General features: G+C 36.8%; 1 protein-coding gene across 1 annotated transcript in view; it reads left to right on the plus strand.

Moving 5' to 3' along the window:
• The window catches only part of LOC107751329 (polycomb group RING finger protein 3), a 35,621-nt gene extending 21,870 nt beyond the window's left edge, over window positions 1-13,751 (plus strand). Inside the window, exons 5-10 of the mRNA XM_016567010.1 lie at window positions 1,450-1,505; window positions 1,652-1,762; window positions 5,041-5,129; window positions 10,206-10,343; window positions 12,137-12,217; window positions 12,637-13,751. Coding sequence (XP_016422496.1) covers window positions 1,450-1,505; window positions 1,652-1,762; window positions 5,041-5,129; window positions 10,206-10,343; window positions 12,137-12,217; window positions 12,637-12,684 — 523 coding nt within the window. The 3' untranslated portion in view covers window positions 12,685-13,751. The remainder of the gene's footprint in view (window positions 1-1,449; window positions 1,506-1,651; window positions 1,763-5,040; window positions 5,130-10,205; window positions 10,344-12,136; window positions 12,218-12,636) is intronic.
• Window positions 13,752-14,270: the final 519 nt, after the last annotated feature.

The raw sequence follows: 14,270 nt of genomic DNA on the forward strand, positions 1-14,270 counted from the left end.
ATCAGCTAGCTAAATACCAGTCACCCCCACACCACCAGGCCCATCGGCCCCCTCTGTGGAAGCTCGGTGGCGGCTAATTGGACCTCTACCTTCCCCAACAGGCTGCTGGGATTTGGGAACAGGTGGCGGCTCTGGCTGTGCACAAGGGACACAGGTGTTCCTCTGCCTCACAATCCTGATCTCTCTCTGTCTCTCTTTCTCTCTCATTGTGTCCTCAGGGAGCAGATCAGCTAACAGCAAGCTGGACTCTGACACAGAATGTGGCCTGGTTTCTCAAAGTGGCACGAGTGTAGATCTAAGATCAGTTTCCAACTGGTTATTAACTGAGTTATTATGTGCTATTAAGAGGAACTGACCTGCCACAAGGACTTGTACACTGAACTAGAAATAAAATAAATAAAATAAAAATAAAATAAATTGCATATTGTTTTTGCATTGTGACATTATTTTCATTACAATTATGAATTCCTTTTACAGAAATATACTGATGTTTATTATGCTTTATAGACATATACGTTTGGAGTCATGATGATTTTTTAAAAGAAACTATTGCTTTTATTCAGCAAGGACACATTTGATTGATCAAAAGTGACAAAATATATTTGTAATGTTACAGAAGATTTATGTTTCAAGTAAATGCTGTTCTTTTGAACTTGCTTCTCATCAAAGAATCCTGAAAAAAAAAAAAAAACAGCAGCACAACTGTTTTCGACATTGATAATAATAAGAAATGTTTCTTGAGCACCAAGTTAGCATATTAGAATGATTTGAATGCTGTCTTGGTGAGCATAAGAAACTTCTTTCGAAAACATTACAAATAAGATGAAAAGTAGTGTAAATGCTTTAAAACCACTGTTACGTTTCTTTAATTACAGTAATGAGAATTTGGGATAAATGTTTTTAAATTTCATGAAAATAATGTCTCAATGCAAGCAATTTTTTTAAGTCCTTATGTAAATCTTCTCAACATGTTTTATGAGACTTAAAGGAGTTAAATGTCTGTAAAGTTTCAAATATCTTTTCAGATTTTTCCAGAGTTCATTTACAGTGTCCTAGAAAGTATAAGCAACATGACGAGAGCTGTGAATCTCAAAGCGGGTGCTTGTTTTGGCTGTTGGCTGCTTGGAACCGGCACTCGTGGGATTTGCGGCATGGTAACATGTTCTCGGAGGCGGGCAGCCGTACCAGAGGCGCCACAGAGATGAACATGTCAACACACGCTTAATAGGTTTTACCTCCGAGCCCTGGGAACCGCCAGTCACAGGAGAATATAGAGACACGAGGAAGAACTACACTATATGCTAATTAACAATCATAGTTATGAGGAAACATACCTGCCGAATGCAAACGTTAAATGCAATTTTCTTGGTGTTCTTGTTTGTGCATTTCTTGGTGTAATAATTCATATTTGAATAAATTATATTCATTACTGTTTCTCTCTTCCCGCAGCCATGACCGAACAATGCAAGATATTGTCTATAAGTTGGTGCCAGGACTGCAAGAAGGTTTGTCCCCCCCCCCTCCCTTTTTGTTTTTGTTTTTGGATGTTTCATATTTTTCTTATGTAAAGCATATTCTATGAAGCAGCTTATGATGTGTAAGATTTTAATAGTAAGGCTTTAATTTTTCCTCTTTGCTCTCTTGTGTGCAGCGGAAATGAAGAAACAGAGAGAATTCTATCAGAAGTTAGGCATGGAGGTGCCTGGAGACATCAAAGGAGAACTGTGCAACATGAAAACCCACCTGGACGCTCAACACAATGGTACGTCCCAGCACTCTTTAACTACTGTCGGTGGTACAGTCCATCTACCATCACAGTGGAAGTGGTACAGTATGTCTTTAAAGGTCTTTAAATCATTCAAAAACATGCCTCTGTCACATTTCACCACTCCTCCCCCCAAAAATACAAAAGAAATTATAATTTGCATAAAGACACTAAAGCATGTTGAAGAATTAATAAAATTTTTGCAGTGTGACATTATTTTCATGGTAGTTAAGCATATTTCCCCCGATTCTTCATTTCTGTAATGCATACAGATTTACTTTTGAATGCTTTCTGTAATCTCAGTGGTTTTTCTCATTACTGAAATGGAGTCTTTTTTTCCAGCATAAATGTATAGACCGTTATTATAACCCTAATATACATGCCAATGCAAATAATGCACTACCATTCAAAAGTTTGGGGATCAGTATTTTTTTATTTTTATTAATATTTTTATTTATGCATTAAAGAATGCATTCAATTAATCAGAAGTGACAGTAAAAAAAACATTTACAGTGTTAAAATAGATTTCGGTTTCAAATAATGTTCTTTTGAACTTTCATCGAACGAATCTTGAAAAAAAAAGTATAATGGTTTCCACAAAAACATTAAGTAGCACAACTGTTTCGCAACTTTCATAATAAGAAGAAATGTTTCTTGAGCAGCAAATCAAAATATTAGAGTGATTTGGTGATTAGTGATGATGCTGAAAATTCAGTTTTGACATCACAGGAAAAAGAAAGAAAACCGTTATTTTAAATTGAAATAATTTACAATATTATTGTTATTACTGTGATTTGGATCATATTGATCAAACAAATGGGAAGCATACAAGACTTCTTTCAAGAACATTAAAAAGTCTTACTGACCTCAAACCTTTGAAAAATTTTTTTTTTTTTTTTTTTTGCATTAAAGTAAAGAAAATTGATGTGAAATCGTGCTTTAATTTTCACATTGCAACTTAACATTTGTTTACGCATTATGTTGCCTATAGAAATCTAAAGGCATGTTTGAAAGTCTCTGGACTCAAAACAAGCACATTATTTCAGTTGATTTGGTGGTAAACAGGCCCTTACATTTTGTTTGAGGAAACAGTCATCTAAAGCCAGGCAGTAACTTGCTCTTTTCATCTTTCAGCACCGTGCGCTGTGATAAAGTCTGTGCAAATACTGGGCCTCAAGCAGGTTGAGTCAGCAGTCGTAATGGCTGGATTCATGCATTGTAGTAAATAAGACTCAGACATAAGTGGTCTCTTGTTCCACATTGTCTCAGCTAGTTTAGCAGACCTGTTTTTTTCCTCAATAGCGCTTCATTTGAAGTCTTCAGTCCTCAAGCACTCCACAGAACTATCAGACTGAACTGAGAGGAGAGGCACGTGGTGAAATGACGATGTAACTGACTGCGTTACTACATTACCTACCCACAAATAAGCATAAAGCATGACAGCCTTTATTTATGAGTTTTATGAGCATCGAAAGTGCTTTTCTGGCCTGGTGTCACAGGTGTGCTATTATAAGGGTGATTTTAGAGAGGCCTGAATCTGCCATGGTAGGCTACCTGACAGTGCTTCTCAAATCCCATCACTGGATATTAACCAGACTGTTGCCGAGCTTAAAAAAGAAGTCACCCTTCCAGAAAGCATGGTAAAATTGCTACCTGAGCTTGTCCACCTCATCCACGGACAGCTTTATAGAGGCACCCCGTCTATTAACCACCCTAACGAAATTTATTTAGCTGGAAGTCCTGCTTTTTCTTTCCCTCACAGTCTGCTTGCCGCAGATTAGCTCAGACTCCGTGAACTTTTTTTCCAGTCAGGGAACATTTTAACTATCGGAAAGGATATTCGGAGTGTCCTGGGAAGAAGCCATAGCTGTAGCAGTCAAGGCTTAAGAACGACTGAACCCAGACTGCAATTCGGCCAGATGCACAAAATCTCTTTCCCTTTCCCATTACTGCAGTTGAGATTTCTGGTGATGCAATGACAATGTCATAGTGATGTTCGACAGTCCCTCATACAAAATCATGAGGGTATGTGGACAGTCGATCAGTTGAAATGCAATAAAATAAGTCAACCATACTCGACTGGACTGGTCATATGTATCTAATTCCATCCTGCATTGGCCAGTTTTGGAGATTTTTAATAAAAAAATTAGGATTTTCATAGTTAAATACAGCTTAAACTATATTGACAGCATCTGTGGCCTGCTGTCAACAGCCACAGAAAAAAAGTAAGGTCAGTAAGATTTTATTTTTAAATAATTTTGAAAAAAATCTATTCTGCTCAACAAGGCTGCATTTATTGTTAACAATTTTAATATTGTGAAATATTATTATAAGTTAAAATAACTAATTTGTTTTAATATATTTTAAAAAGTAATTTATTCCTGTGATGCAAAGCTGAATTTTCTGCAGCTATTACTCCAGTCTTCGTCACATGATCCTTCAGAAACTATTCTAATATGCTAATTTGGTGCTCAAGAATTTTTTTTTATTATAATCAATATTTGAAAACAGTTGTGCTGCTAAATATCTTTGTAGAAACCTTAATACATTTTTTTTTCAGGATTCTTTGATGAATGGAACATTATAAACATTTGTAACATTATAAACATCTATAAGCATTTTGCTGAATAAAAGTATTGATTTTCTTAAAAAATATAAAATCTTACTGACCCCAAACTTTTGAATGGTAGTGTAGGTTACATTGGATCCCTCTTATCAATATTAATAAAAAAAAGAGTATTTTTATGCTTCCATAAATCTGTAATGAGATGCAGCCCTAGTTTCTGATCTGATCAGTGGGCAGTGAGAAGCGTTCTTTGGGCAGGTTGAATCACAAATTAATCTGTTTCTAATTTTCTAATCTGTTAATAATAATAATAATGTAATAATAATGATGAGGTGCAGACTTGTTTTGGAGTTTGGCGAATGTGTGGGGCAGCAGCTTGAGATAATTGCTTTTTTTGTGTTTGATGAATGTTTCTTCACTATGTAATGAAGAAACTCTTCCCAGACTCACAAACTAGTACTCAATATAATTCCAGCTCTGAGAAGCAATGAATTACAAATTCTTAGAATCTTAATATGAACTATGATAAACTTGTTGTTTTAAAATGCGAAGATGATGTTTGGAAAGATAAATGCCTGTGCTTTTATTTCTACAGTAGTTTGAAAGCAGAATTGTGGAGAGATGGATGTGCACAAAAAAGGTGGTTCTTATGGTTGTCTGGGGACTGTCTTGTTAAATTTTTTTGTTTGTTTACATTTTACCCCACCAGGTGACTTGAAATCAGAAGATCCAGCCAACAAGGAAGCAGGAGACGAGAAAGCACAGGAGGACAATGACTACCATCGCAGTGATGAGCAGGTAGGTTTCCCTGTACCCATCTGACCTTGCTAATGTCCCACAAGGGAGCCTCACACTCTGTTAGCATGACCTAGTTAGTAAGAACGCGTAAGGGCTATGTTTGGAATATCATACAGTACTGCTGTACTAGTCTATTTCTGCAGTGTACAGTACTTTGGAATACATGGATGACATATATTTCCCAGTTTACAAGAGCAGACCCAGCATAGAATAACATATCCCATAATGTAGTGTGCTCAATATGACCAGTTTCCATTTTTAGAGTGATGAATGAACCAATTATATCAACTTTTAACTTTTTTTATTTTCATTTCGAGACATTTTTTGCACAAAATTTCATAAATGTTTTTTGAAAGAAGTCGCTGTTCACCAAGGCTGACAAAAAGCCATAAAAAAATAGTAATATTGCGAAATATTATTACAAGTTTAAGATCTCTTTTCTCATTTAATATATTTTAAAATCGAATTATTTATTTTAAAATGTTGCAATTTTATATTTATTTAATATTTTTTAGATTAATTTTGAATTAAACATGCACATCATGAGGTCATGTGTAGCACAATACTGTTTACTATTATCATTGCATAATGCATTTACCTTTATATTTAAAAACCACACACACACACAAAAAAACAAACAGCAGTTTTCAGTGTGGTATTCTAGTGTTCCATATAAAAAAAATTTCAATATGTCAAATGATCTGCCCCTTTCTGTAATATCCTGTCTGTGTTCAGATTTTAATGCCGAGCCATTTCATTGTTTTTGAGGGTTGGTAGTTTCATTAAAGATTCTTATATAGTAGAATTTGTATTCCTGCTCTACTCTGAGCTTCTTAATAATGTAAGAACAGAAGGTTGTGCGGCTGCTGTCTACTCACTGCTTCTGCATTTTGGAATAGATAGAACCTTAGATAGATGGAACCTTATATAGAATCTGATGTCAGTGGAGTGTAGGGTGTTCTGTCTGTCATGCTGCATATACCATCTTAGACATATTTGTGTGGTTGGCAGTATTAAAATATATACTTTTTTTTTTGCAATGATTGCATTTCCAGCAAAAACAACTAATAAAATAACTCCTACTGTGATATAAGAATCCCTGGTGGAGTGTGTGCTTGTGTGAGCGAGATTTATAGAGCAGAAAGCACAAAGAAGAACAGAAGGCATGGAGACCGTATGCTAGTGTGTAAATGAGTATGGGTGTGTGTTCTTGTTTGTAGGAGGAAGAGATTGATGAAGATTTCAGAGTTACTGATGTCCTGTTGTCATGAGTTGTCTTGCAAAAGTGCGAGGACAGATTGTCTGTTCTTGCGGTCTGCTGTAGTAAAGCTGAAACAGGCACTTTGGCCTCATATATAATATAAAAAGTGAATGAAAATTTCAGCAGTGCTCGTTCATCTACACTCGGATGGCTGTGGAACACTTCTGCTAATGTGTCTGTTGGGTCAGACCCATCCGGCGTGACCTAGTGAGGAGAAGTGGAGCCAAAAAGAACCAGCCTGTGCCAAAACTGGGAAATGCACATGAATTCAATGGATTTATTAACAGTGGGATTTATTGATTTGTTTAGTACCATTTGAAAGTGAAAAGTGAAGTGACGTGTGGCCAAGTATGGTGACCCATACTCAAAATTTGTGCTCTGCATTTAACCCATCCAAGTGCACACACACAGTAGTGCACACACACACACCGTGAACACACACCTGGAGCAGTGGGTAGCCATATTGCTGCGGCGCCCGGGGAGTAGTTGGGGGTTCGGTGCCTTGCTCAAGGGTCTCACCTCAGTCGTGGTATTGAAGGTGGAAGAGAGTGCTGGTATTCACTCCAAAATCAAAATGGCTTGATAATTGAGACTGTTTAGGTTTTTGAGTGGGTAGCCATATTGCTGCGGCGCCCGGGGAGTAGTTGGGGGTTCGGTGCCTTGCTCAAGGGTCTCACCTCAGTTGTGGTATTGAAGGTGGAAGAGAGCGCTGGTCATTCACTCCCCCCACCTACAATCCCTGCCTGACCTGAGACTCGAACCCGCAACCTTCGGGTTACAAGTCCGACTCTCTAACCATTAGGCCGCGACTGCCCCCATTTATTATTATAATCAAAATTGTGCTGAAAGTCTTACTCCACTGCTAATATACAGATTTGCTGGGTAAAATTCACTCTGCATCTGGCTTAAATTTTAGATTAAAATTGTTCATTCAATTTTTAATTATTTTCCCCCCCATTTAGTTAAAGGGGTCATATGATACGATTTCAATTTTTCCTTTCTCTTTGAAGTGATACGAGCTCTTGGTGCATGAAGAAGATCTGTAAAATTGCAAAGACTAAAGTCTCAAATACAAAGAGATATTCTTTATAAAAGTTAACTCTCTAGCCCGTCGGCCGCCGCTCACTCAAGCCGGCCTCCGCATACTCTAGCCGCCGGCCGCCTCTCACTCAAGCCCACCGTGTGTGACACTGTGTGTTTCGTTGTGAAAACCGCATAAACACATTTCATTACACCAAATACACAAAATAATGTTCTTTTTAGCAACATCATATGACCCCTTTAATTATAAGCATATTTATCTTGCTTCATCCACCATTTTGAACTGAAGTACATCATAGGATTGCCTTTAATAATGGGAATTCTGCAAACTGGATCTTTTGAGCAGTATGTCTTTAACAATCTGTGCATACATTGGTGGTTTAGTGGTTATTTTTGGTCCTCAGACAATCATCATCACTTGACGGATGTTGTTAATTGAGATCATTGCAAGTCTGACTTGTCCAAAAGAGTCAGTTTAGTGAGTCTCTGAATTGTTTACTTCAGAAGCACCAGGACCAATTCAGCCCAAATTGTGAAAGAATCATTCAGACCAAACGATTCACAGTAAAGGTTTATTTTGTACTGTTGCTACAGAACGTTACACTCCACTGCTAATAGACAACCTGCATCGGTCTTAAATTAAAGGTTTAAAATTGTTCATTTAAAATGATTTTTCTCCATGTAACTAATTAAAAGCATATTTATCTTGCATTACATTTATAATTTTATCTTTAATAATGAAATTATTGATAATTTAAATAATTTTCAGTGGTTACTTTTGGTCCTCATATAATTGTCACCACAATGTGACACCAACCATTGACATCTCGAGGAAGGAAAGATATTCAGTGGTAAAATAAAAGGCCTCTCTTACAGTCGTTCTGGGGTCTGGAGGTTTAATTGTTTGAGTGAGTTCAGCGTTAGTCATTTGTGTGACTGTTTGCGGTGAGCATTGCAGCTCCGGCCGTGCAGTAATGACCCAGTAATCACACACACACATACGCAGCTAATAGCGAAGTTCCTTGCTTGTGTTCAATAGTACGCCCATGTTTGTATTACATCTCACCACCACCTGCCTATAACCAAGCAAATCTCTGATTTACAGCACACGGTTCTTGTAAAGAATGTGTTTGTACGTGGCCCTCAGAAAGCCCCTGTTTTCTCCCGGCACCGTTTGCCCTTGAAGTTGGGAGCTGCCCCTCCTCATCCTTCTCCATTACTGTCTGTTCTTGGTGAAGCCTGTTCCAAATGGGCCGCTGTGCCCCTCTGCACTGCTCAGTCACTTATCGGGAGAAGGACAGAGGGATGGGGAGAGAGAGAGAGGTATGAAATCCTTAATGCATCTTGACTCTCTGAAGCCCTCACTGTGCCACTGCACCTGCCGGGCAGCCGCAGTCGACTGGCGACTCAACCCTCAGCTCAGTTTTGGAAGATGGCGGAGCACTTGCTGGCATCTGCTGCTTTGTTGTGGAAATTGTTTTGGTGGTGTTGGTATTTGTGTGTGTGGCTGTGCATTTTTTGAATTAGCATCTTGTTGCTTAGACTCTTGACTTTATGCCCTGTCTGGGTTTATGCGTGGGTTTGCAGCAGATGCTTTTAACATAAACGATTCATCCTAAAGAAATGGTAGCATAAAGGTCATAAGGGCCAGGGTCTAAAATTAACACTCGCTAAGCACAAGTCATATTTATTTACTATTTGACTTGTAACTTTTTTAGAAACTCTATTGCAAACATAATTAACAGTTTAAATCAAATTATTTTAAGGATACTTCTTGATTGTCAGTGACATACAGTACCATTCAAAATGAGTTAATGTTTTTGAAAGAAGTTACTTAAGCTCAACAAGGCTGCATTTATTTGATTAAAAATACAGTAATATTGTGAAATATTATTACAATGTAAAGTAATGGTTTTTTAATTTTATATATTTTAAAATGTTATTTATTTATCTGATGGCAGAGCTGTATTTTAAGCATCATTACTCCAGTCTTCAGTGTCACATAATCCTTCAGAAATCATTCTAGTATACTGATTTGGTGCTAAAGAAATATATTTCTTATTATTATCAATGTAGAAAATGGTTGTGCTGCTTAATATTTCGTATAAAACGTATTTATTAAAAAAGAGGGAATCATTTTTTTTTACTTTAGTTACTTTAGTAAAATTTAGTTACATTAAAAATGTCTTTATTGCCAATTTTGTTCAATTTCCTTGCTGATCCATATCCAATCGTTCTAGCTCCAAACTTTTGAATGGTACTGTAAAGTGATTCAAATCAAAGATGTACAAAATGTCTGCTAAAAAAATCAGTTGTGTCACTCACATTTTCTCGCAGCATCATTTATCTAGGATGCCACATTCATCAAGAATGCTTAAAGTTTTCTTTGTCAAATTCCATGTGGTGACACATATGTAGAATATTCCTCACAATAAGCAATGCAAACTTTATACAAATAGTACAGTACAGGGCTTACAAAGCAAAAAGAAGATTGTGAGAGCCTCGATTAGAGATTGAAAGATCATTCTACCAGTTTAGTACCTGAAATATCATGTTTTTACATGTGTAAATATTTTGTGAAGCTCTACATGGTATCTGATATTTAGTCTGAGCCTAGACAGAATGGATTCAAACATTGCAAAACATGTTAAGCTTCAGTATTTGTTGAATTTTCTTGTTCACACAATGCAGTTACCTAAATCATCCATTTGATTATCAGTGCTAAGTCAAACTCTCTCTCTCTCTCTCTCTCGCTCTCGCTTTTGTCTGTTCAGGTGAGTATCTGTCTGGAGTGTAACAGCAGTAAGCTCAGAGGCCTCAAGCGGAAGTGGATTCGTTGTTCGGCTCAGGCGACCGTTCTCCACCTCAAGAAGTTCATCGCAAAAAAGCTAAACCTGACATCTTTCAATGAGGTATGTGATCCGCCAGACCTGAAGCTCCGTAGGCCCTCATGTAGCGAGCGAAGTTCGAGACAAAACCCATTATCTTCCTTTTCTCTCGGTTGAAGTTAACTCGTTAGAGACCTTTGCCACCACGCCGGCTAGCATCGGCATTCACTTCATGACAATGGCTCTTGCGTGAGTCACCACACAGATTTCAAAGCTCCTCCGCGCTGTCACGATTCTCACAAAGCTTTCAGCGTGCCTCATATTTTCAGAGACAAATAATAGCCTGTAATATCATTTGCTCTCTGTCATGTATCTTGCAGCCTGCCAACGTCTCATAGTGCAATTTAACACAAAACTTGACTAATTACTGCTGCTCCATCACCATTTTTTTTTCTACTTTGTGTTAGAAATATGTGGGCACACATCCGTCAAAAACTTTCCCCTGCAATAATACTGTCAGATGCCTGTTGTTCTCCACAAGTATCGAGAGTTATAGCTGCCAACAGCACAATACCACTTCGAGGCAGATAAAAAAATACGACTCCGAAATGGCAGCGGTTTGTGTAGCGACTCTGCTTTGAAGTGCAGGAGAAAGCAAAATCTTTGAAGAACTAAATTCTAATAAGCATCAAACGTTTAATTGTTTCACTGTCAGACATTTCTGTCTCTGAACATCCCTGGCTCGCATCCTAGATGGCTTTAAACTCTGAATGGTGCCGAGAGCTCATGGCCTCCAGCAGGTGTTGCTGTGGTTGTACTGCTGTCGTTCGACTCACAGCGAGCCAAAACACACAGACACCGACTCTGGTGTTTCAATGCACACTATTCCAGCGAGAGCGGCATCCCTTATACTGTGATACACATAATACTCTGGACGATTATGGCTGCTCTTGTGCATTAAAGGTTTTGCGTCTTTTGTTTTGGCTTGAATAATAGGTGGAACTGAATGTTTTGAGTGCACAAAGGACTGTCACTCTTCTGTAAAGCACCATAAAATCCCACCTGTCCCCAGAGACGTTCGTGCACAATTGATTATGCGGTTCTCTGGAATACTTTATTCTGATTGGTCAGTTGCAGCATTCTCTACTCATATTTTTGTGTAATGGCTGATAAACTGTATACTTGAGCATTGCCCTATTTATGTTCTACATATTTAGGTGTGAATCAAATATTTTTATATTGTAAATTTAATTAAAAAATCACTCATAAGAGTAAAAAATTATGTAAAAATGTGTGTGTATATATATATAGAGCGAGAGAGAGAGTGTGTTTGTTTATTTGGTGTAATATGTTGGAGTATCTGTGCAAAACTAGATGTTTTAAAAATCAACTAGACTGTGGGGTGTAAGGTCTTGAGATGCATTTTTAAAGTTTTAAATGTATTTAACTTGACACATCATCTTAAAAACGTAGCACTCATTTCGTGAAAATGTTCATTTGAGTCTAGAGGTAATTGCCTGAATGTTAACTTGAGGCGGTGGATTCAATTTGATTCCTGTAATTGTTACACTAAAGTTGTAAACATGCTAAAACCTTCTCCAGGAAGTTTGAAGGTGCTAAAAATGTTAAAACTTAAAAATAATCAAGATATACTCACTAGGGATCTTTCCGCATGGCCAACTAGTCATCCAGCAGTCATCTATTTGGCCATCCAGACCCATCCCTAATAAGGGCCATATTCAGTTTATTGTGCGCTAATGATCAGCTGACTTATTTAATGGTACTGAAAGGTCACGGAAAGCGTAGATTTGTTTAGACTTCTCTCGAATGGTATATTTTTTTGGGTTTGTTTGCTATATTTGTGTGCTTACTTTCAGCTGGACATCTTATGCAATGAAGAAATCTTGGGCAAGGACCATACTTTGAAATTTGTTGTGGTAACAAGATGGAGATTTAAGGTAATTAATGATAAACTTGTGTGAATGTATGCTTGTCGTAGATTAGCTTGGGTTTATTCTTCCCGTTTGCCGTACTGATGTGCATGTCACTTTCTATACATGCATGGATAATTTGCATAATTTGCATGCATGCATAATCAAACACAGCATGTGAAGATATTAAATTGTCTTTGTGTTGTCTTGACCAGTATTATATATTCCTCTCTTCCATCTCAAGTAATGTTCATTCAACAGCAAGTCAGAAATTGACATTTTGATGCAGAGATTTTTTTTTTAAAGGTTGCATATGTAATTCTGCTTTCCTGAAATGCCATTGCAAAAACAATAGATGCACTTGACTTTCTGTGCCTTTGTTTTCATTCTAGTGGCTGTATGACTTTCAGTCACATGAATGCTTGTGTGTTTTGTGTGCGTTCCAGAAATCCCCCCTCCTCCTTCATTACAGACCCAAAATGGATCTGCTGTAGTTGGACAAAAATGCTTGGTTGTTTTGGCCGAGTGGCTGAGGACTGTGCTACGTGCTATATATGCATAGACCATCAACGCCCACACCAAACAAACACGGATATGAGCCAGCAAACAACAAAACCAGCACAGCCACTGCGACACTGGCGACTTACGGGAACAACCGCTTTTTTCTGTCTGTTCGTCCGCTATATGTCCTAGATATGTGAAAATTTGAGAGAAAGCATATATTTATACTTTTGTATAGTTGAGAGAAGTGGAACCAAGACCCAATTGGTGCACTGTTTACACTATAAAAAAAAAAAAAGACAAAAAAAAAAAAAAAGGTTTACAATTTTTAAAAAAAAAAGGTTTAACATTTTTTTTGTACCTTTGGACTTTGTTCCCACTTCAATTATGGGCAAAAAGATGGTGCTCGGTGTCTGCCGTCCTCCGTGGAAGTGTCCACTTTTACACTGCTAACCAGAAGAGAGGAGGTGTTTCAAACTGACTGCTCTCTCTCAGGTCATACCTAACTGGAGCTCAGAGCCTTTCTAAGCTTATATAAAGCAGTTTATATGAGTATATTATTTCAGAGCGGTTTCTTTCTTTACTTTCCCATGTCGCTACGAGTGGAATTGTTAATAGGCAAATTTATGTGTAGTATTTATGTTCTATTTACCAATATTGTATATAAAAGTTGTTGATGGAGAGAAAGGATGAATAATGAAAGTGTGTGTGAAAGACTAAAAGGCTAGAAAAATAGAGACCGTTTAGAGTGGTTTTCCAAAAGTGCTATATTTTGGCCTGCGTTTATGTGGCTACATGGAAAAGACATAAATATTCAGCTAAATGCAAGGCAGATTGCAAATTGGGTGAATTTCACAAAATATTTTCACCTCAAAATCAAAAGAAAAAAAAAGAAGGAAAAGAAATTGTATTTTGCTTAAAGAAAATGAAGCTTGGTTTTGGGACCATTAAGATTTGTTTTGCCATTATTTTCATAATTGCGCAAATCCCCCGCCCAAATTCAGTCAATGTCATAAAACATACAGATGCATTATGAATTATGTTTTTGTGATTTTCATTTTTCTCAATGCAGATTCTCATTACTATAATACAGTAAAAATGTATTACAGTAAAAAAAAAAAAATGAAATTCAGCTTTTTATTATCATTATTTACAGCACATCTTAAAGTCAATACAGTCTACGCATCTGTGATGTATAAATACAATTTAAAAATCACATTTTACATTTTTTTGTATATATATAAAAAAAGCTTTTTTGTATTTGCATTGCGGTAATGAGAAGTTTTGGAGAATGTTTAATTAAGAAAATATCGTCACAAAAATCTTAATGGTTATAAAAACAAACTACTTTTTCTTTAATATAATTTAATAAATGAACTAATAATATTCATTATTATTATTATTATTATTATTATTATTTTATCAAATTATTTTACAAAACATATATAAATATTTATATATGGGAAAAATTTTCCCCTCTTTTTTCATGAGATTTTGGGGTAAAATATGACCCAAGCAACTGGACAAGAGTTATGAAATTTACCCTATCAGTACATCTTTTTTTCAGTGTGCAGCCTTT

The sequence above is a fragment of the Sinocyclocheilus rhinocerous genome, unplaced genomic scaffold, assembly GCF_001515625.1.
Source record: "Sinocyclocheilus rhinocerous isolate Xijiao unplaced genomic scaffold, SAMN03320098_v1.1 scaffold1233, whole genome shotgun sequence".
NCBI classification, from domain to species: domain Eukaryota; kingdom Metazoa; phylum Chordata; class Actinopteri; order Cypriniformes; family Cyprinidae; genus Sinocyclocheilus; species Sinocyclocheilus rhinocerous.